The 23,410-nt window shown below is 40.5% G+C and overlaps 1 protein-coding gene across 4 annotated transcripts in view; it reads left to right on the forward strand.

The window, feature by feature from the left end:
- Positions 1–23,410, forward strand: part of KTN1 (kinectin 1) — a 97,660-nt gene that overhangs the window by 73,274 nt on the left and 976 nt on the right. The window contains exons 33-43 of one of the 4 annotated variants that reach the window (XM_058666483.1): positions 1,688–1,774; positions 5,285–5,374; positions 11,407–11,487; positions 12,231–12,320; positions 12,442–12,534; positions 13,354–13,425; positions 13,658–13,741; positions 13,905–13,988; positions 16,896–16,979; positions 18,645–18,737; positions 19,218–19,331. In XM_058666483.1, coding sequence (XP_058522466.1) covers positions 1,688–1,774; positions 5,285–5,374; positions 11,407–11,487; positions 12,231–12,320; positions 12,442–12,534; positions 13,354–13,425; positions 13,658–13,741; positions 13,905–13,988; positions 16,896–16,979; positions 18,645–18,737; positions 19,218–19,322 — 963 coding nt within the window. In that variant the 3' untranslated portion in view covers positions 19,323–19,331. The remainder of the gene's footprint in view (positions 1–1,687; positions 1,775–5,284; positions 5,375–11,406; positions 11,488–12,230; positions 12,321–12,441; positions 12,535–13,353; positions 13,426–13,657; positions 13,742–13,904; positions 13,989–16,895; positions 16,980–18,644; positions 18,738–19,217; positions 19,332–23,410) is intronic. The other 3 variants (XM_058666484.1, XM_058666486.1, XM_058666487.1) reach the window with 3 other exon arrangements.

Genomic DNA, 23,410 nt, shown 5'->3' on the forward strand with positions numbered 1-23,410 from the left:
ATAAAAAATGCAGTTGAGTTTTTGTTGAGCTTTTATTAGGGCAAATAACTTTTACAACCTACTACTTAAAATCAAATATATTTCCTGATAGACTATGCTAGCCATTTTTGAAGACTGAATATAATGTTAGTATCCACACCAAGTATGCTCATTAATTTTTGAAGGTTTCTGAAACCTTTAAACTGAGAGTGCAAATACTGGCGATTAAATGTGTTAGAGGGTTTAGAATCTGCTTATAGTTATTAGTGTGGGAAAGAAGGTACGTTAAGAAATAAAGGTCCTAATGCTTTTACTGAATTCACAAATAGAAAATTTGAGTGAATTCCTCACTTTCTTTCTTACTAGAGGTAACACGTACAGGTAAATCCCAGACATTCTTGCCACAGAGAATTTTCGCGTGCAAAATTATGATTATGATGACTTGAGCAGAACTTAAATGTTACTAAAATCTGAGGGAATATATTTAGTAAGCAGGATGTATCTTTTATAATGTGAAATATTTTCAAAGCAATGTTAAATTTTAACACTTTATTTTCTTGCACCTCTGAGTTTGTCAAAATTAGGTCATGCATTGCCCTTTTGTGTGTTGGGTAGCATCACTAACAGCATTGCTGGCCATAGAACTTGAGGTGAACTTGCTGAGAAATTGCTAACATCTTAACATATGTTTCATTATTGGGGTTTTGAGGAGGAAAGTGTGATGCCAGTCTAGGACAACAGTAGTATTGGAAGCATGATAGCATGAGGGAAGAGCCAGGACTCATGAGGCCGGTAGCCTGGAGCACTTCTCTCTTCTAGTTCTGCCCTTCTTTCACTGTATACTTGGCCCAAGCTATGGTTTCCGCATCTGTAAAATGCAAACAGCTTCTTCGCTGGCTGGTTGTAAGGATTCATGGGAGCTTGTGGTGCCTCAGGTGCGGGGTCTGGCACTTAATTCAGCATTCAGTACATGGTGACTATTGCCTTTTTTGCTTTTTATGTTTAGGGTTCTCATTGTGAAGCAAGACTGGACTGTAGTAGAGTGCCTTTATTTTTGCTAATGAAATGTTATTAGAATGTAGGCCTTTCAGTTTCCGGGGGCCTCTGTTTCTTAGAAGAGAGAACATGTTTGCTAGCTCGCTGGCCTCCCTCTTTGCCTTGTCACCTCGGTCCTGCAATTCCTGGCAGTTTGATCTTTATGACCATGTGGAGAAAGACGCAGAGCACAGTGAGCTGCTGCTGCGTTGCTCCTGGTGGATGTGAAGTGTGTTAATTACACTGAACTGGCCACGCAAACCGGGGTGCTGTGGAGGATTGACCCCAGAGTGATCCTGGGCTTTTAAAAATCACGTGAAAAGCTTCTCCAGTGTTGGTGTCTTCAATTCTCAATTCAGTGCACCTGAATCATGTTGGTAATCTCGCTGTGTGTGTTTACTTCTGAAGGCATTCTTCCCTGTCACGTGTGCAAACTAATTATTTTAAAAGTTGGCATTTTGGTGTGTACTAAAACATGGAAATGGGCATCTTTATTTTCTCATTCAAACTTCTAAAACATTGCTCTTTATTTTTTGGCTAATATGCATATTTTCCCATTGAAATAATTTTGCAGTAACCAGCATTTAAATGCAGTGCAAAATACTGATGAAGTAAAAAGCAAAAATCTTTTAATAATGGATAAACTGAAATCATTCTTTCTAAAAATGATTAGGACCTTCGGGAGAAAAACTGGGAAGCAATGGAAGCATTGGCCTCAACTGAAAAAATGCTGCAGGACAAAGTGAACAAGACTTCCAAGGTTGTAATGCTGATTCCTAGAAATAGTCCATTAACAGAGAAAATCTGCAGCGTGTCATAAAATCAGACTAAAGCATTGATTTTACTGCAATTTAAATATCAAATCTCCTTATCATCTGCATTTATCATTTCTGTCATCTCTGCTTTTTTTCCCATCTGCTCCCAGATTCTTGGATTGTGGGCATGCTGATTTGTTGTGGTTACCTAATTGCTTGAGCTTTGGTGAGCACTACTGGAAGCTGATGAGTTACAGAGGATGTGTGAAACCCCTTAGTCCCTAGTCAGAAGGAAGTGCACCTGCTTGTTGTTCAGAACTGCAGTGTCAGCCGCCAGTCACAGGTAGAACAGGCATGTTGGAGAACCGAAGATTTAGGCACGGTTAGCTAGGTTTTTGGGGAGCATGTGAGAAGAGTCACACAAGGTAGAAAAATTAGAAGTCTTTAATACAGGAGAGTGGTCAGTTCTGAGAAGACTACTGGTGATAGTGCCCTAGAGGGAGTGGACTTAGATAGTGTGCAGTGTTAGTAGCAACGGAATATTCTATTGACCAGAGTATGTAAATCACTTCTAACACATGACTCTGTCTCTTTGAGCTTAAGTCATTCCATTGACTGTTAAAATTTTCAGTGAGTTGTTGTGGGAAAGTTGATATTATAGATTCAAGGAATTGGCGTGTCAAACTAATCCTCTACCTGTAAGCGCCAGCATGCCACTTGGGTGCAGGTTTGTGTCCTGGCTGCTCCGCTTCCGATCCAGCTCCCTGCTTATGGCGTGGGAAAAGCAGTGGAAGATGGCTCAAGTCCTTGGGCCTCTGCACGCACGTGGGAGACCCAGAAGAAGCTTCTGACTTCAGATGAGCTGCAGCCACTATGGCCATTTGGGGAGTGAACCAGCTGTGGAAAATCTTTTTCACTGGCACTCTATCTCTGTAAAATCTGTGTTTCCAGTAAAAATAAGTGAATCTTTAAAAAACAAGTTAGCCTTAAGCAAAAAGAAAAAAATGGAAGGAATTGAATGTATCAATTCACATAAAAAATAAATGTGGAAAAGGAATATTGTGTTTTGCAGATCTAATGAAGATGCTGTATGACTGAGATAAACTTTCTCTATTTTGTGTGCTGTGGTAATCAGATCAAGTAGGATGTTTAATTTTGAGTAGTCATGATTGTGCAGTCCTTTCTGTAGTTATTGTGTGTGGTTTCTGGTTATTCCTATTACTGATTTAATTGTTATAAGATGCCTTTATGATTATTTTGTTAATGAGATTTTATATTGGAAGTGTTAGCTGTGAATATTTTACCACCTGCTCTTGGCACTCTTGCATGTTATGATTCCAAAAGAAAACTAGATTTATGCGCTTGAAGGCATCTTGTGTAGGTCATGATCTACACAGACAGAATTCATAGTATTTTATCTCATAACATTTGATCTCAGCACAATTTGGACACTCCTTAGAGAGCATAGGCATCAAGTGATGTTGACTGATTCAGTATCAAAAAATGTGTTAGAAAAGGAATTATGTAAAATACTTCTAGTATTTTATGATACATAATTAAAAGAATTTAGAAGACACTATATCAAAAAGAATGATCTTCCAGCTGATGGTTCACTCCCCAAATGGCCATAACAGCCATAGCTGGGCCAGACGAAGCCAGAAGCCAGGAACTTTCTCCTTGTCTCCCAGATGGGTGGCAGGGCCCAGACACTTGGCCCATCTTCCACTGCCTTCCCAGGTATTGTGCCATACGAGTTGAGGATCTGCTTGTGATGCTACCAGTATTGGAGTGCTTGATGCAGTCCTGGCTGCTCTACTTGTAGCCTCTAGTGTTCCGTTTACCTAAAATGTAGCAGAAGGTGATACGTTGCTGTTCCCCGATGATTTTTGTGATAGTGAATGCTCTAGAACGTCTACTATAATTGATAGGCTTGCATACAAGATATTTTTATTTTAATTAAAGATAGTAAGGAATTATAGTATTAGATCTTTTCTAGTGGTTAGAATAAAAACTGTTGTTATAATACAAACTACCTTGTCAAACTATAACCTTGAAGCTGAAACTGTGTGATACAACAGAAGTCACTTCTCTTTCCGTGGCTCGTAAATACAGATTATCTCCTTTAGTTGAATTGTTTTATCGTGGGAAGTTTTCAGTCGTTTTCTGTTCCACGGCGTCTATTTTCCAGACTGATTCCCTTGAAAGATTTATCTAACATTTCTCTGGTTAGATAATAAAAATGAGCTCTTCATTGTCTCTGAAATAGTAGCTAATTATTTTCTTTCAATTAATGTAACTCAGCTTATGTGGTTAGGTATATTTCTGAAAGTTAGGGGACTTTATTGAATTATTGAAAATACTCCATTAAAACACCTGTTTAAAAATGTAATAACATTTTGTTTGTAGAATATGATGAAATCTGGCCTTGTACTGCCATGGATTTTTATGTAATTAGATTTTCTTAAATTGAAATTGATGTGCCTTAAATTGGTAATAGCTTTACAGATCACATCTAAATGGTGGTGTGAAGATGTAATTGCCTTTGTGCTGGTCTGTGTGCACTTTTGTCACCTATGGAGCTTGATGGTTTTGTTTAGACATGCTATTCCTGGTGTGGCTTAGATGCACATTTTATAGTGGTATATATTTTTTAATGTTGCACAGATAGGTTGAATAGATTTTTTTTCTTTTGCTGTGAGATCAAATCATCCTATTTTTGGCAAACCCTAGTTTTGAGTTTGTAATTGATATCCTTTAGACTTTGGTTTACAATCAGCCAAGTTAGACATACACATTGGGAATACATGTCTTTAAATGTGTGACTGATGGAGACTGCAGGCAAATATGAGAATTGTTTTATTTTGATGTTCAGTGTTAGGCAGTGATGATTTTTCCTTGCTCTTCTTCCCATTCTGTCACCCATCAAATGTTGATGGTCCTTTTTGCTTTGTTTATCATGAGTAGCTGCACTTGCCCTTTTAGCTGGAACTAGTGAAAGTTACTGTTGAATTACCATGGTGTTGCAATTCATTAGTGATTGTTGTGTTTTGTTTGTTTTTTTTGTTTTGTTTTTGGTAGGGGCTTATTGTAGTCAGGGACCTGTTAGGCTCAGGTGCATAGTTTTTGGATTGTAGCTTATAAAGTTGTAGAAAATGGTTTGTGTATGTTTTATTTTGTGATTTATTTGGGGTTGGGAAAGAGGTGCATTGCATGGATGTTTGTTTTTGAATTGTTGCTAGAGAGACACTTCATTTGATTTTTTTTAATACCAAGGGAAACATCCTTATTGTCAAATATTCTTTTGACTTGGTTACCGTCTAAGACATTATTTTCTGTTTAGGATGCTTTAGAGATTTTGCAGATTTTTTCTGAAACATTTTAATATCTAAAAATAGGAAATGTTAACATTTGTCACTATTAAATAGTTTCTTCTTTCTTCTCTTGTTAAAAGTCCATAGCTCTTTTGGAAAATTTTGTGATTTTATAGGCTTGATTTGGTTCATCTTCTGCTTTAGGAAAGACAACAACATGTGGCAGCTGTTGAGTTGGAGGCTAAAGAAGTTCTCAAAAAATTGTTTCCAAAAGTGTCTGTGCCTTCCAGTTTGGTAAGATTAACTCATTTTTCTTGATGTTTTCTTGTCATTATTAAGAAAGTTGTGAATAAGCAGCATTTGCATCCTGTGCTTGGTTTCACTAATCTACTGGTTCTTTAATCCTTTCCACTATTAATGTGGGACTGCTTTCCAGTGGTTATGATAAGTAACTGGATTTAAAATTCTGTTTGTTCTTATGATGCTTTTATTATGTTCCTTAAGTTTTACATATCAGACATCTTACAAAGCCTATTAAGGTCACATTTGGGAAAGAAGTGTTTCTGAATTGTTAATGAAATCTATAATGTTCTTACTGGCTGTATTCAAAGTAGGATTTCATTTTAAGTGGTTGTGTCTTAGTTTTAAGAGTGCTTTATTTCTTTATACATTCGGTACTGTGAATTGGGATTTTTCCATTTCCAAACTGAAAATGTTTGTTATTTATTAGCTTCTTCAAGCAGCAGTCTCAGCCTGACTGTTTTGACCATTTGGGGAGTGAATCAGCAGTTAGAAGATATCTTTTCTATCTCTCTTTCTAGGAACTCTGACTTTTAAATCGATAACTAAATCTTAAAAAAAGGAGAAGATAATATAGAACAGCTTGCTTTGCTTATTTAAGATTGTCATGTTTTAAGTGGAAGAAAAAAGTTTTGTTCAAAAAACTTTAATATGGTAAAGTTTGAAGTTTACAGTAAAGTCAATGAGTAGGCATATGAGTTTCCTAAAATGGTAGGTTTTTTTTTTACTTTAATGCAAAATTGTGTTTATTTTCGAATATAGAATTGCAGAAAGAGGGGTCCACTTCAGCATTTTCAGTATCTGAAATATGACATACATAGAATCTTATTTTACCTTCCATGACATACTTCTTGGCTTATTCTGAAGTTCAAACATCAGTGTTTTCTTTGTAAATATTTTAGTACTTATTCCTTCAAAATTTTAAAAAATTATTTTCATTTATTTGAAAGGCAGAGCTTAGTGCCCCAAGTGGCTTTAAGGGCTGAGCGTGGCTGCAGCCAGGAGTTGGGAGTACCATTCTGGTCTCCTACATGCACAGCAAAGACCCAGCATGCTAACTTGAAGTGTGCACGTTAGTGTGGAAAGTGGCTCAAAAGAGGAGTTGAGTTCACTGATAAAGGCTGTGCGCATCCCAAGCTGCGTTTTTACTGCTGCCCCAATGCCTACCCTCAGTGTGTGTTTCTAAAAAGCAGGAAGTAAACCAGTGAATAGAAGATTCTCTACTTCTCAAATAAATAATTTTTATTTTTAAAAAATGTTAAAATCTCTTTTTAAAAATACTAATATTGTGTTTTTAAAAATGCCCTTAATTTTTATGTGGGAGTGTCAAGAAATTTATGGAAAAATGGAATTGAAAGAGTAAAAATTCTCCATGAGATTCCCTCATATCTGTCAGCTACTTGGGCCATCTTCTGCTACTTTTTTCAGATGAATTAGCAGGGAGCTGGATTGAAAAATCTACTTTTCCAGATGAACTAATGGGCAGCTGGATTGGAAGTGGAACAGCTGGGACTTGAACCACACTCATGGGATGCTGGGATCTCAGGCAAAAAGTGAACTGACTGCCACCACGCTGGCCATAGCATTCCTTTTTAATGGCATACAACCTGCTGTTAAGAACCAAATCTTTTTGACTAAATATCATAAGTAATAGGTATTATCTGATTTTTATGCATACATTGTTTGAATATTTCTGCATGTATCCAAAATTAAGGAATGTGTTAGTGCCCAGCATTGTGGTATGGCAAGTAAAGCCGCTGCTTATGATACTGGCATCCTGTATGTGCACCAGTTCAAGTCTCACCTGCTGACCTGCCTGGGAGAGCAGCAGAGGATGGCCCAAGGCCTTGCGTCCCTGCCAGTCACGTGGGCGGCCTGGACGAAGCTCCTAGTTCCTGATTCCAGGCCTGAGATCAGCCCAGCTTCAGCTGTTGTGGCCATTTGGGGAAAGAGTCAATGGATAGAGTTAATCTCTCTTGCTTGCTCGCTTCCTCCCTCCGTCTCTTTGACTTTGTCTTTCAAATAAGTATTTAAGAAAATATGTTGAACTTCCTATGTGCTACAACCTAGCATTTTCAGTTTTGAACATATGAAGGCTAGTAAACCATAATAAAAGTAAGATTAATTAACATAAGTGAACAGTCATTAAAAATAAAGGAACTTGTATGTATGAAATAAGTTTTTTGTGTGTGTATTTGCTATTCCTTTTTGCCTAAGCAGATGAGCATAGAAGAGATACGAACTGTAAGAGTTAGAGGGAAGTTTACTGACTCTAAACAACTATATCAGTTTTCACTGTATTTTAATTTATGTTAGATGCCAGTATTTGAAGCAGTTAAGTAGGATTTCAATAGTATTCAATTAGTCTGACTCAAACTTAATGAGAAAACAGTTCTTATAAAAGAACAGATTCTAGAAACAAATTTGATACTAGAGATATTGCATCATAGAGTGATCTCAGCCTCCAATTCTTTTTTTTTTTAAAGTTTAAAAACTTATATTGTTAAAAAAGGAAAAAATTGAAACTAGTTTCTTACCAGGAAGAAAAAACAGAGACGTTATCAAAATAATATTCCGAGGACTACAAAAGAACTATTAAGGACAAGTATTGTGATAAGATAGATTACATCATTGCTTGTTACTCCAGACATTCAATATCAGAGTGCCTGTCTGAATCTGGTTACTCCGATTCTTTTTTTTTTTTTTTTTTTTTTTTCATTTTACCCTGTATCTAGGGTCAGGGAAAAAAACAAAGGGAAAAGCCCCACCCAACCTCCCACCCATACCAGATCCCCAACGGGAGGCGTGCTCTGAGGGTCCTGCTCATACAGTTTTGATCATTTCTGGATTGCTGCCAATATCTCAGTTCCAATCGCAATGAGCCCTATTCAGAATCCACTGGCTAACAGTCTCTTCATGGTTGGGGTTATAAGATCAGCAGTTCAGTTGGAGGGATATCCAAAGAAACTTCGTCTGAGATGATCCCAGGCCTGATTCTTGCACGAGTTTGCTAGTACAGAGTCCGAAACCATCCGTCACACCAATCAGCTTATGCTCATGCTGGTCGTTGGGATTACTGGGTTCGTTCTGTTTCCAGCCCTGTCTTCCTCGTGAACCAACAGGTGTTGTAGTCCAGTTCGATCCTGTCCACTTCATACTTGGTCCTCACGCAAACCAGTTGGAGTTGCAGCCTAGTTGAGGCGACTCCCCATAACCCCCACCAGTTCTGCCCCCTACCTTGGTTCCCATGGTTGCCAGTACACACCGCAGGCTTGTCAAGCCTGTCCCGCATCCTGTTTAGCTCTTGCATGTGTCGATGGGCATTGAAGCCCAGCTCAACCCAACCAACCTACTATCCAGCCCACACACCTACTGGCAGGTGCCCTTCTGTCCAGCCACCCCTGCCCCTGTCCTGGTGTTCGTGCTGTCCAATGAGAGTGGTAGCCTCGAAGGAGGTGCCCACTATTTCCCTTCTAGGCCACACTCACTCCCAGATTATGCACTCTCCAGGTAGGTCTGGCATTAGACTTGACAGCATTAGCTCCAAGTGCCAGCCTCTGCCAGCTAGTACTGCGGCTAGCCCAACCAACCCTCACCCACTCTAGTTTTTGCTTGCACCCACAGGAATAATCAGCCCAGCCTGGCTTTTCCCTTATCTAGCTCACATGAGGCCCACAGGTGTAACAGCCCTGCCTATTCTGATCTGCCCCCATCCCGACCCACGCTTTCCAATGGAAGTAGTTGTCCAGCAGGGGAGCCCATATTCCCGTGTCGGCTTTGCCTCCTCCCCCTGATTATCACATGTGCTGTTTGGGCGCTGCAACCACATCTGGTATGGCTCATCTCACCTTGACATTCCTTATTGTGTACTAGTATGTGTCGCAACCAAACCTGGTTCGACCCACACTCTGTTCTGGTGCTTGGACTCACCAGCGGGTGATGTGAACAGGTTCAGCCTGGTCTGCCCCCAATCCATGCCATGTGTATACCAGTGGGATAATTTCCGTAGCCTGTTCTGGGCTGTTTCCTATTGTGCTTCTTGCGCTTACCTGCAGGGACTGCGTCCTGCCAGAGGAGTTTCCCAGGCTCCTCCATCAGAAACTCTCCCAGTGCCAGGTTTTGCGCATACCAGTGGGTCCATGAGCCAGCCCTGGTCAGTTCACCTCCTGTCCTAGCAGGAACAGTGGTGTTTCCTGAATGTTCTTCAACCCAATCTGGTTCTTATTGTTGGATGTTTCAACCCAGCCATGGCTCTTCCATACCTCCATACAGCTTACACATGGTTCAGTAAGGGCTGAGACCTAGCCTAGTCTATCATACATTTCCCCTGGTCCTCCAGAGCACCAGATGGTGTTGGAGTCTGGCCCGGCTTGGTGCTTCCATTCCCAGTCCACACTTGTGCCAAGTGGGATTACACTCGTACCCTGATTGGAACGCAGCCCCATTTACAGCCCATGTGCTCATTGGTGGGAAACTCAACCCAGGAAGAGTATCCCCTTAGCTGCCCAGCTGGGCCTGTTCAGCCTCCAATTCTGTTTTCTATTTTCACTTGATTTTGGTAGTTTACTGTGAATCTTGATTGAATCCCATACAGAGTCAGTAGAAATCATAGGAGTTCTTTTCTCTTAAAACTAAATTGGTGACCTAGGAGGAATAAGAGAAAATGCTATTTGAAGAAATGGACAAACACTCCTCATCCAAATTTAAAATTCAGGCAAGAAGTATCAAATTTTTAAAATTTAGAATATGGAGCTCACCATGGTAGCCTAGCACCCAAAGTCCTCGCCTTGAGCATGCTAGTATCCCATATGGGCGCCTGTCCTAATCCCAGCAGCCGCGCTTCCCGTCCAGCTCCCTGCTTGTGGCCTAGGAAAGCAATTGAGGACGGCCCAAAGCCTTGGGACCCTGCACTCACATGGGAGACCTGGAAGAGGCTCCTGGCTCCTGGCTTTGGATCAGTTCATCTCCAGCTGTTGTGGCCGCTTAGGGGGTGAAATCAATTATTCTCTGTCTCTCCTCCTCTCTGTATTATATCTGACTTTGCAACAGAAATAAAGTAAATCTTTTTTAAAAATTTAGAATATGATTAAAAGTGTATTATGTATTATTTACACTGGCTAACTTTTCTGCATAAGTTTTGTTACATTTATGTAAGTATCTACATATGTCTCATGATCTTAAATATAATTCATGAAATTTTGTTTAAAGCTTTACTTATTCTGAATTTTGAGTTACAGAGACAGAGAGAGTCACAGATCTGCTGTTTGCTGATTCACTTCCCAGTTGGCTGCACCAGTCAGTGCTCAGCCAGGCTGAAGCCAGAGGGTTCTTCTGCATCCCCCTCCCACCCCAGGCTGGCAGGGACCCAGACAATTGGACCATCTTCCCCTGCTTCTTCCAGGCTGTGAGCAGGAGCTGAATTGGAAAGGGAGTGGTAGGGAGACCAGTTGGCACCCATATGGGTAGGTGGCAGCTTTATCCACTGTGCCATAATGCTGGCTCCAAGTTTCTTAACTTGAAGGAATAATCCTTGGAGCACCTTCACAGAGATTTGAATCTTCTTAATCAAATATCTTCACTTGAACTCTGAGTTTATAAATTTGAAACATTTAGCTTTCAAGAACTATTTTGCTTAGAGAAAAATTTTTAAAAAATTAGCCATTCTGGGTTTTCTATGTTGAAAGATTGAATATGTTAGTTCTGACGCTAGTGATTGGTAGAGCCCATATTTAAACTCAGGTCTTTTATTTCTGAGTCCAACATTCAATTGTCATCATTCTTGGTTAGGATAAACATTTTAATTTTGATGGTATCATATTGGTCAGTTTTTAGTGTCTATTTTGAAAATCTAGTTAAGTACAATTTGTGCAGCACTTTTCTGAAATTTCTGGTAAAATGGTGCCTTGCGTTTGTAGGTTTCTTTCATAATTGAGTGATTTGTTATTTTTGAATGTTTAATCTATTTCATGTATATACATATTCATATACATTTGGAAATTGACAGCTTTAACTGTTTTCCTCCACAGAGCTACAGTGAGTGGTTGCGTGGATTCGAGAAGGCGGCGAAGGAGTGTGTGGCTAGAGCTTCAGGGGCGGAGGAGGTCAAGGTTGGTTCAGGAGTGGAGCTCTCAGTGTTGCAACCAAACAGAAAGGAGGAGGGAGCTGCAGCTGGCTGCTGTGTGCTTGGGAAAGACAGTGATCCATTGTTGGTAACATGACGATCTCTGGAGGAATCCTGTGACTCTGCCTTGCATTTATTTGCATGGCAAATGTTTTACCAGTTCTATAGTCAACTCTGTAGTAATCCTTTCCAAAACCCGAATGCCTAATTGTTGTGTATTCTCTTTTTAGCTTTATTGTAAAAAGTACAGAGCAGTTTAAATAAGGTGGCAGTCTCTCATTGGCTTGCCGAAGCATCTACAGATAATCATTATGACTATTGAGAAACTGAGTCGGTTTTTATTCTTAACTACTAAAGCTAGAGGATTTGTTATTATGGATTCCTGTATCTTAAGTGGTCTGAGTGAAATCTCCTTTACTGTGTGTTTAGCTTAGAGACTATGGCCTTCACATGTGGATCTGCTTTGATTTTATGATCTGACTAAAACGTAACAAGCCTATTTGTTCTAGAATTGTGTATTAATATTTTGTGGTGAGTGTATCATTAGTTGAGAACCAAATGCCCAAAAGATCATGGAATTTCATTGGTACTTAGAAGGGTTGAAATTTAGAGCTCCATTGTAAAACATTTTGAAACTATTTATTGTAATAAGTCATTAGGTATTGAACCAAATTTGAAACACAAAACTCCGAGGTTACAAATTACAGAACTTTATTTCATTCTTTGCAGGTTCTAGAGCACAAGTTGAAAGAAGCTGATGAAATGCACACGTTGTTACAGCTAGAGTGTGAAAAATACAAATCTGTACTCGCAGAAACAGTAGGAAATGGGTTTTAATCTACATTTTTGGTTTTTAAAAAATTTGTAACTTTTTTCATGTTTGAAATAAGTCTATTTGGCCTTAGAATGTGGATTTTTCAAAACACCTTTTTTTTTGTAGGAAGGAATTTTACAGAAGCTACAAAGAAGTGTAGAGCAAGAAGAAAACAAATGGAAAGTTAAGGTCGATGAATCACAGAAGACTATTAAACAGGTATTTTGATGAGAGGTTAGTGCAGAGGGTTTCAGGGTATAAGTGTTGACCCAGCACCAACACCCCGGGTGAAGCACACCCAGAGAGGAGGAGGCTGGAGGGCAGCGGTCGGCGTGCTGCTGAGGTCTCTGGGTGCTTCTCCTGTGCCTTCTCTCCTGGGCTGGAAACCTCTGAGGCTTAGAGTAAGACTCACAGAATAGGAAGGACTTTGTAGTTCTAGAATGAGTATGTGATAACATCAGGTTAATGGTGGCGGGGAGAAGGAGAGTGGAGGAGGTATTCTCTGTGTCCATGGAACTGCATCATGAATAATAATAATAATAATGAAGCAACATCAAAACAAATTTTAGATCCAAACTAGTTTTTAAAAATATTCATATTTAATCTCTGCTACAGTATTCAAGAAAAACTAGTCATTTTTCTGTTTGTGTGACTTGAATGTTACTGTGTAGTCTTCATTTTTCTCCCATTTACTTGAATGTAGTAAATGGTGCCATCTGTTACATTCTCAGGCCAATCTGTGCAGAATTTAGAGCTGCTGTTACTTCATGTTACTACTTTGGGATTACATGTGTTAGAGTATTTGTTAATTATTAACAAAAACTTATGTATTTTAAATCGGCCTAATTAAAACATCATGCAAATGAAGTAGGTTTTGACCACAGTTTTAATCAAGTAGCATGTGAATCTCTCAGTTTTATGGCCTTTTAGCAATGTAGTTTGACTTGTAATGAGACAGGTTTTGAAACGTCTGAAATGAAGCAGAAGCTTGGCCTTTTGGGTCGTTTTCCTTGGTCCTGAAACTGTTGTACGTTTCAGATGCAGTTGTCACTCACCTCGTCAGAACAAGAATTAGAGCGATTAAGAAGAGAAAATAAAGATATTGAAAATGTATGTATGTCATTGATTGGGCTTGTACTCTGTGAACTCCTTTTTAACAGTAGGGGTTGTCTGAAGATCTATATGTTAAGGTTACTTGCATCTAGTGTTGTGATTATGCTCTTAATATTTCAGTTTGAGTTAATATGATATTTAAGAATATAAAACCATAGCTTTGCATTGTGGGGAAACATGAGAAGAAATCTTAAATATGTTAACTTTTCCTTCTTTGTTGCATTGCCAGCTGAGAAGAGAGCGAGAGCATTTGGAAATGGAACTAGAGAAGGCAGAAATGGAGCGAGCTACTTACGTGACGGAAGTCAGAGAGGTACTTAACACCAGAATTGCTCATCCTTGCCTCTGTGGGCATATTAAGTTTATATCAGAATGTTACTTCAGCTCAGTGTAAAGTGTCTGTGGCAGAGCTTCCAAGTAGCTACAAAACATGGGATAACAAGGAGATCAATCTTAAACTCTAAACTTCATTGCAGCTGAAAGATCTGTTGACTGAATTGCAGAAAAAACTTGATGATTCATATTCTGAAGCAGTAAGACAGAATGAAGAGCTAACTTTGGTAAGCAGCTTGTTCTCCATGGGGCACCAAGTAGGCTCTGACAGCACTCGTGCTGACCTGTGGAGACACCAGCCGTACTGTCCCTTGCTAACCTTAGCTTGGCCTTCTGGAAGTTTCAGATACTCTTTCTGTTGTGACTCCCATGATGAGCCTTCTTTGCTTGACTCCTGAGATGATCCTTCTCTTCCCAGCTCCTAACAATGGCATGTTTGGCTTCCAATTCCTTTTCAGATGTTCTCTGTTTTCTAAAGCCTGATTTTTTGAGCGATGATGTTATTTTCAGTGGCTGAAACAGAACAAAGATTGGCTGAATTGTGAAGATTACTTGTAATGCATACTTAGTGTTAGAGCTACTTACAAACCCAAAGAATCCCTCTTGGAGTCAGTAGATAGGATGCTGCTGGGCAAGAAAATTCAGAAGTGTGGTGATTGGTTCAGGTTGCTCACAGTACAGACTGTTGCAGTTGGCCAGGCCTTCTTACTGCCTTAATAGGAGGTGATTGAAGGCTGAACACTCTGCCCTTCGATCAAGGGCATTTATACAACTTTTTTAGTTATCTCTCAGTAGCTTTTATAAGTTATAAATGACAAGCTTATAAAATTCTTTAATCCTAAAAATGTGGACTTGGAGTTAGCTACATGTCTCAAGATACACAAAGCCCTCTATTCGAGTTCTTCAGCTTTCTGAATGCTTGCACTCATGTAGCGTATGTAACTGTGACACAGGTATGGCTGTTTCGGTCTCTGTTTTAAGTAACCATGTCTTCCTGTGACTTAAAATTGTTAACAACAAATGGTTAGATTTTTTTTTTTTAAATATTTATTCATTTTATTACAGCCAGATATACACAGAGGAGGAGAGACAGAGAGGAAGATCTTCCGTCCGATGATTCACTCCCCAAGTGAGCCACAATGGGCCGGTGCGTGCCGATCCGAAGCCGGGAACCAGCAACCTCTTCCGGGTCTCCCACGCGGGTGCAGAGCCCCAAAGCTTTGGGCCGTCCTCGACTGCTTTCCCAGGCCACAGGCAGGGAGCTGGATGAGAAGTGGAGCTGCTGGGATTAGAACTGGCGCCCATCTGGGATCCCGGGGCGTTCAAGGCGAGGACTTTAGCTGCTAGGCCACGCCGCCGGGCCCAATGATTAGATTTTTTTAAAAAGTATCAAAATAAGCTCTGGGAAGATTACTTAAATTTGCTTCCACAGCTTGGACTTGTGTGTGCTAAGGAGAACCTCTCGTTCATCTGTAGTGTTGGTCTGTATTGGGGTGATCAGTGCTTAAGGAGTACCGCATGAAACACACACAGAGCCAGGTTCACGCAACTCTGTTTTCTAAGAAGTACCATCGAACTCACAGGGCTATTCTTATATCTCCGTGTTGACTCAAAACTCTGATTTGTGGTTTTTGTTTGTCTGTGAAGAGGGCATTTTCAGTGGTAATTGTTTGGATTTTTTATTTGTTAGGGGCATTTTTTTATGTTTGACCTTGAAGGTTTGGAATCCTTTTTTTAGTCCATTCCTTTGCTCAGGATAGCTGTTGCCACATTTTAAGATAATTTTGTCTTTCTGTACATACGTGGTGTGCTTTTGGTCCAGAAGATTAGCCAACCTCCTTGACATACAGAATTAAACTACCATTGGGATATTTAAATGAGTTTGTCAAATGAAATTTACATGTGAAATGTCCCCCATTAAGTTTTCTAAAAATTATTTTTATTGAGAAAGCATATATACTAAAGAGTTATAGAAAGATCTTCTGTTTGGTGGTTCACCCCCTAAACAGATAAAACGGCTGGAGCTGAGCTGATCTGAAACCAGGAGCCAGAAATTCTTCCAGGGTTCCTGTGCAGGTGCAGGGTCCCAAGTGTTTGGCTGTCCTCGAATGCTTTCCCAGGCCACAAGCAGGGAGCTGGATGGGAAGTGCAGCAGCTGGGACATGAACTGGTTGGTGCTCATATGAGATCCTGGCAGGTGCAAGGCGAGAATGTAGCCACTAGGCAACAGCGATGGACCCTTTCTTCAGTTTAAATGACTTATTTTCCTTTTTGGATTGCCAGAACTATCTGGAAAGTTGTATCTATTGGTCAGAGGACAAAAGCAATCGACTTAACAAGTTTAATAAAACAAAAAAGTTCTTTTCTTTTTTTTTTCTTCTTTTTTTTAAAGATTTATTCAGTTTATTACAAAGTCAGATATACAGAGAGGAGGACAGACAGAGAGGAAGAACTTCCGTCTGATGATGCACTCCCCAAGTGAGCCTCAACAGGCCGGTGTGCGCCGATCCGAAGCCGGGAACCAGGAACCTCTTCTGGGTCTCCCACACGGGTGCAGGGTCCCAAGGCTTTGGGCTGTCCTCGACTGCTTTCCCAGGCCACAAGCAGGGAGCTGGATGGGAAGTGGAGCTGCCGGGATTAGAACCGGCACCCATATGGGATCCCGGGGCGTTCAAGGCGAGGACTTTAGCCGCTAGGCCACGCTGCCGGGCCCGGTCAGTGTCTTTAAAAAACATTACCAAATTGACTATAACTGAAGTAAATGAAGAAAACCTTTGAGAATTGGTAAAATTTCTGTTTGCCTTTTAATTTGGAATAATTTCAATAAGTATTTTATGAACAGTTTTTTTTTTAATTTGGTTTACTTGCTATTTAATGATTCTGTTTTTAGACTTGCACTTTTCTGCTCTAAACTTGAATTCATTTCTGTAGCTTTCTTACCTTTAGCTTTACAGACGGGGACCCTTCACTGCTTGGCTTCTCTATACGCCTGGTGCAGCGTGTCGGCTAATCCACTGTGCATAGGAACTGTTGGTGGTTTCATTCTCTTACTTTCATTTCCAGTGCTAGAAGTGTCAGCATAATTGAAGAAGGATGCAAGTGAAGCTAATTGTGGCGTTGCTTTATTTTTACAGTTGAAGACACAGTTAAATGAAACACACACAAAACTTAAAACTGAGCAAAATGAAACAAAGAAAGTAGCTGGTGATCTCCATAAGGTATGATGACGCTGGCTTGTCCTGGAGCTGCAGCGCCCGGGGCTGCATTGTGCCTCAGTTCCTTGGCATCGTTGTATTAACTTGTTTATGAGTTTGGGCAGTTATAGTTTTTTGAAACTAAACTTTCTAACAGTGAAATTTTAAATTTAATTGGAGTTATTCTTTAAAATCTGGTTAAATTATGGTTTTTGTTGCCATTCATGAAGAGTATTTTGGTTAAAACTAATAGTTACAAAAAAAGCAAAAATGGAACCAAAAAGGGCATGTTTCTCATATTTGAGACCGTGTTCCGACTATTTACTCTTTATACAGCCACTTTTTTCTTCATCTCATACACATGTGTGATATTTAGGGTTTCATGTGTTACTCTTTGTTTTAAGGTGACAGGTTATTTGTTGTATGGTTGGAAATGCTTTAGTCCAACTCAGGTATGCTTGTGTCTCCGCTGTCTTAGAGACTCCACCATCAGCTACCCCATAGCACAGTGTGTGATGGTATCTGTTTCCGTGTGTCCTAACCAGTACTGAATATTGTTATACATTTCAATATTGACATTTTTATCGGTTGTTTTTTAGAATTAAAATTCTTTTGGGATAATCACCTCTTAATAAATTGAACGAAACATTTTTTGTTGTTTCCCATTGCTAATAGCTTGTAACTATTGCAATGCGAAAGTCTAGGAATCCAGAAGTACTTTTGGTTGTTTCAGTGTACATGTGGACTTGAAGTTTCGGACCATAACACTTTACTTGTAGTTTACATGGTCAAAAGTTCAGGATGTCTTTTTACTTTGATAAGTCATTTTAAATTTTGACATCTGGATTAAAATGCAAAGCACAGTTTTAGTTTGGCAATGTAATTTCTAAAAATACTTTAATGATATAAAATAGATGTTCAAAGATATAAACTTGTGATGTTATTTATGATTGCTAAAATAGTAACGATAGGTAATAGTTAACTGTCCTCCATTTACACAGTAGAAATACTGTGTAATATTCAATATGAGATGCACATAAATATTTATTGACCAAAAAGGGTTAGCAAATGCTTTGTGAAACAGGCAAATATAAAGCAGCCTGTTTCTATGAAACTTTGTGCTGATTTTTTTAATAAGCATGTGAGCCTAGAGAGGCGGCTGGAATAGAGGTCAGCCGACGCACTGTCTTAGGGGTTGTGAGCCATGTGGGGTTTCTGTTCTCTCCCCTCCTCTCCCCTCCCCTCTCTTCTCCTCCCTCCCTCCCTCTCTCTCCCTCGCTCTCCCTCCCTCTCTCTCTTTCTCTCTCTCTCTCTCTCTTTCTTTTTCTCTCTTTCTTTCTCTCTTTCTCTTTCTCTCCTCCGTTCCTTTCTTTCTTTGACATAAACTTTTAAAGATGTAATAGCTGCTTGTGAGCTGTACACAGATTGGGGCCACATTAGGCTGACTCCTGTTCTAGACCAGCATTCCCCTAAAATATAAGCAGTGATACACAATTTCTATCATTTTAAATTCTTAAAAAAAATGAATATGTGTATGTATATTCTGATGGGGAGTGGGGACTATTTCCAAGAAACTTTGTATTTTGAGAGAAACTGATTTTTCCCAAATATGTAGTGAAACAACTTTATGTACTTGTATTTGTTTAACAGGTGTTCTGTTCAGTAGCTGCTGTTTTGCTTTCTTTACAGGCCCAAAAGTTACTGGAACTAATCCAGTCGAAAATAGTTAAAGTTGCTGAAGACACTACCATTATTGAGAACAGGGATATTTCCCCAGAAATGGTATGCATTTTAACTTCAAATTTCTGGGTTAATTACCCTATAAACTGTTTGAAGCATAAAAAATAGAGATAGATCCATCTCGGACAGGTAAAATGTGTTCTATAAGTTATGTTGCACTCTTCATGAAGGTTATCTTTTTTTCATCTTATTTTTAATAAAAATGCAGTGATTTTATTGTCGTTTTCACTTTGTGTGGATTTGAAGATTTGTGTACAGAGGTAATTATGGAGTAGTGATGCGTATTTCCATTGTTCATAGACATTAGGGTTTTCCCTCTGTGGCCAAGTAACAACGTGTATAGGATAGTGTTCTTTGTTGCTAGCAAGTTTACACCTCTAGTTAGCAAACAGCATTTCTCTGTGGTTTTCAGTAATTTTGATTTTTAAGTTCTTTTTGAGGTTGATGTTGGTGTTTTCTAGTTTTTGGCTACCAGGTCCTCTTCCCACTGTGTGGAGGTCTCCTTCACTTGCCTCTTTGCAGGGGTCTTCTGAGAAGGAGACAGTGTCTGCCAGTCTGAATCAGATTGTGACGCAGCTGCAGCAGTTGCTTCAGAGAGTGAACCAGCAGCTCACCCAGGACAAGTAGCATGAGCAGGTGGGTTTGGTAGGGCCATCTGAAGGGCTGCTGTTGTCACCTGGGATTCCCGAATTGCTGTAACTTATCAGGCTGTTCCTCTATGTTTGCAAATTGAGTGTCCCTTAACCAAAGTGCACTGAACCTCAAAGTGCTCCAAAGCCTGAAACTTTGCAACACTGAAATAATGCTCACCATTTTAGATTTTGAAGCTTTCTATAGTTCCGGTTTCTGGTTTGGGGTTCTCAACTGTTAAACTATGGAAATTTTCCAAAACCTGAAAAAAAACTTCTCAGACCTAAAACACTTTTGCTCCCAAACATTTCAGATAAGAGATCCTGAGCCTGTGATGAGAGACTCAGGGCGGTTAGGAAATGTGTTGACAAGTGCTCTGAAGTTGGTTAGTGGGCCTTGATTTCAGTGGAGGAGAACTCAGGGGGTTATGAGGCTGCTTGAATTTGGAGTTGGCCCCATAGATGGCCTTGAGCGATTTTATTTTGCTGTGATGGTCTGTTTATTTTAAGTCTTGTGAACCTTTTTCATTTGCATATTTTCACATTTGCTTTAATAGTATTGTACTAGAAACTACAACACTTTTCTTTGATAACAGTATTTTTAAAATTCTGTATTTATGAAGTCACAATAATTTGTTAACATTATCACATCAGTCTTGATGACCTAGATGGTTGACAGGCAGCTTCCCTAAGTGAAAACATAGCAACTTTCCCAGCTTACAAATGTAAATCCAAATGTGACAAGTGGCAGGATGGCTAACAGTGGTGTGCTATGAGTGATGTGATGGACGGGGTGAGAACAGAGCTGTGCTGAGCCCCAAGGGCTCTCCTTCGTTAGGTTCCAGCCAGTCCTGACAATGGTAATTCCTTATGTTTGTATGCAGTGGGCTACATAATTATTCTTTTTCCTTATATGTTGACCTTATCTTAAACTGATGGTGAATTCATCTTTTTGTGTATGCTTTTAAAACTGACATCAGATGATTAAATTGAAAATGCTTTGTGTGATCTTTTTTTGAGATTTATTTATTTGAATGGTTGGAGAGAGAGACAGGGATGTCCCATCTTTTGTTTCACTCGCCTAAATATCTCCTGACAAGCAACTTGGGCCATGCTGGAGTTAGGAGTCGAGAACTCCATCTGGGTCTGTTGTGTGAGTGGCACAGACCTTCCCAGGGTGTGCAGTGGAGGGTGCTGGAGCAGAAACAGAGTGGCTAGGACTTGAACCGACACTGTGTTGTGGGATGCCGGCATCCCAAGCGGTGCCGTAGCAAGTCCTAAGAATAAGATGTGTTCATCCTCATGATGTAGAGAAGAGTTTATATCTGATGTTTAGAAGCCTTTGTATTTTTAAAGAAAGATCTTTTTATTTATTTGAAAGAGAGGACGTTTCCATCCGCTGGGTCACTCCCCAAATGACCGCAATGGCCAGGTTGGGCCAAAACTAGAGGCCAGGAGCTTCTTCCAGGTCTCCACAAGGATACAGAGTCCCAAGCACTTCATTGCTTTCCCAGGCATAGTAGTAGGTAGCTAGATGAGAATGGAGCACCTGGGACTCGAACTGGTGTCCATATGGGTTGCCAGCCTTGGAGGTTGTTGCCTTTACATGTTATGTCACAACACTGACCCCACAGAAACCTTTTTTAATACACACTTCAAACAAGCATGACTTATTCAGGATTGTTCTGTACATGTTCAATAAAGAAAAATGTTTGAAATGAAAATAGACACTGTAATTTAAAATTTTTTTAAGATTTATTTATTTTTTTATTGCAAAGTCAGAGAGAGATACAGAGAAGAGGAGAGACAGTGAGGAAGATCTTCCGTCTGATGATTCACTCCCCAAGTAACTGCAATAGCTGGAGCTGAGCCAATCTGAAGCCGGGAGCTAGGAGCTTCTCCTGGGTCTCCCATGCAGTTGCAGGATCCCAAGGCTTTGGGCCATCCTCTGCTGCTTTCCCAGGCCACAAGCAGGGAGCTGGATGGGAAGTGGAGCCTCCAGCATAAGAACTGGTGCCCATATGGGATCCTGGCACATTCAAAGTGAGGACTTAAGGCGCTAGACCACAGCTCTGGGCCCAATAATTTAGATTTTTTAAAGATGTGTTTTTATTTGAAAATCAGATTTACAGAGAGAAGAAGAGACAAGAAAGAGTCGCCAAATGGCCACAGTGGCCGGAGCTGAGCTGATCTGGATCCAGAGCCAGGAGCCTCCTTTGCAGCAGCCTTCCTCTGCTGCTTCCCAGGCCGGTTAGCAGGGAACTGGATCAGAAGTGGAGCAGCTGGAGCGAACCATGCCCATGTGGAAAGCTGGTGCCACGGGCAAAGGCTTGGCTTCCTCTGCCATGATGACAGCCCAGATACACGTTTACTTAGGATTTTGGATTGCTATAGGAGTTAGATGTGTTTAGTGTGTAACTTGTAAAAATCTTAAACTTTGTTTTCCTTTTGGAAGTTGTCTTCTCCATTTCCTACGGCTGCTTCATCCCTCTCTGTCGAGTGACAGGGATTGGTTAGGATTTATGCATTGACGACAGTGCTATTTATTATGTACTACGTGTGTTCCCAGAGAGCTGTTTCTCCTTGTTTACATTAGCCTGCTTTCTGAGTGTCCTGGTTGTATTTCTGACCAAATCTGGGAACTTTACTGTCCTAGCTTCCCTCCCGTTGGACCCGGTCTGTGGAGTCGTGAGAGGGAGAAGGGTGGGTGCAGCCTCTGGCCCTTGGTGGGTGTGCCGGTGAGCCCAGCATGCTTGAAACATGCGTGTGGTCACTCTGCATCAGGCTGGCAGCTGTCAGGGTTGTGCTGTGGTCCCTGCTCTTGGCTGGGCTTGCCCCTTCCCTGTCTCAAGCACACTGTTTCCTGGTGCCTTTTATCTTTGTTTTCTTTTTCCTATGTTCTAATTTCTTGGTGCCAGCCTCTTAAGAGTCATTTCAGTTAATTCTTTTTCCTTGAGTCGATACTTGGTTTGTCATTGGTGAAATGGGGAGACCCACAATATTAGCCGTAAAAAATGGAGGTGAGGCTGTGTGTGTGTGTTTGTGTGTGTGTTTGTTCCTGCCTCCTTTGACAAGTAGATTCTTGCAGGATGCCGTCATCCTCTTGCTGAAGTATGAGAGTTAGTATTACAGATGGAGAAGAGCTGCTATCTCCATACCTAATGCTCGGCTTTCCACGAGTCAGGCCTCATGTTATTGTAATGTGTTTATGTAGGGTTTCAGAGTTTAATGAACCACTGGTCTGTGTAGACTCTCTCATCAGCAACAGCTGGTGCTGACTGCTTTTTAAACATCTAATTGCTGCTTTCCTCTCTACTTTTTATCTTGAAAATTTTCACACGTCAAGCTGAAAGAGTAGGGGCAGCTCTTGGGCTCCTTGTTGAGCTGTGCTTTGGGAGAGCTGTGTTCTGCATCTGAATGCCAGTGACCTGCTCCTGCTCCTGGAGAGCTCTGCGGTGGCCCAAGGCCTGCTGCTCCCCACCTGGGGGAAGGCCTGGAGTGAGTTCCTGGCTTCCGGTCGTGGTGGGCAGTCGGAAAGTGAACCAGCCAATGGGGGCACTGCCTGAGCTGACAGAATAGTGTGACTCCTGAACTCTGCGTATGTCTGGCCCTGAGTATTTTGCTGATGTGAAAGCATTTGTAGGTGATTTTGGGTCTTCATGGCGCCTCTGAGGAACTCAGAACCAGGGCATTCTCTTTGAAATCCATAGTGTCGTCATCATAGCCAACAAGGTTAAACAGTATTCGTTTATGATTATTCCTGCTTATCATTTATCACGAGTTTTATAGGTTGGGGGTTCTTCCCTCCCCCAATACCCAGTACTGTTTTCACATTCAAGTTTCTCTGGTTGCAATCAGAATTGCTTTTTGGTGATTTTCCTGCAGCCAGTATCCAAATTGAAATCTTGTGTTTGATTAATAAGTCACTTTATTTTCTCTAATTATTTTAAAGTTTCAGTTCTTCCAGTCATCTGAGCTAGGAAACACATGATGTCAGAGTCCTACTTAAATTTCAGCGTCTTCCCTTCTCAGGCGTGCCTGCCTTCGTCATCTTTACATTCCCTGGAGTAAGACTAATGAAAAGGA

This window comes from Ochotona princeps, chromosome 6 (assembly GCF_030435755.1).
Source record: "Ochotona princeps isolate mOchPri1 chromosome 6, mOchPri1.hap1, whole genome shotgun sequence".
In the NCBI taxonomy this organism is placed as follows: domain Eukaryota; kingdom Metazoa; phylum Chordata; class Mammalia; order Lagomorpha; family Ochotonidae; genus Ochotona; species Ochotona princeps.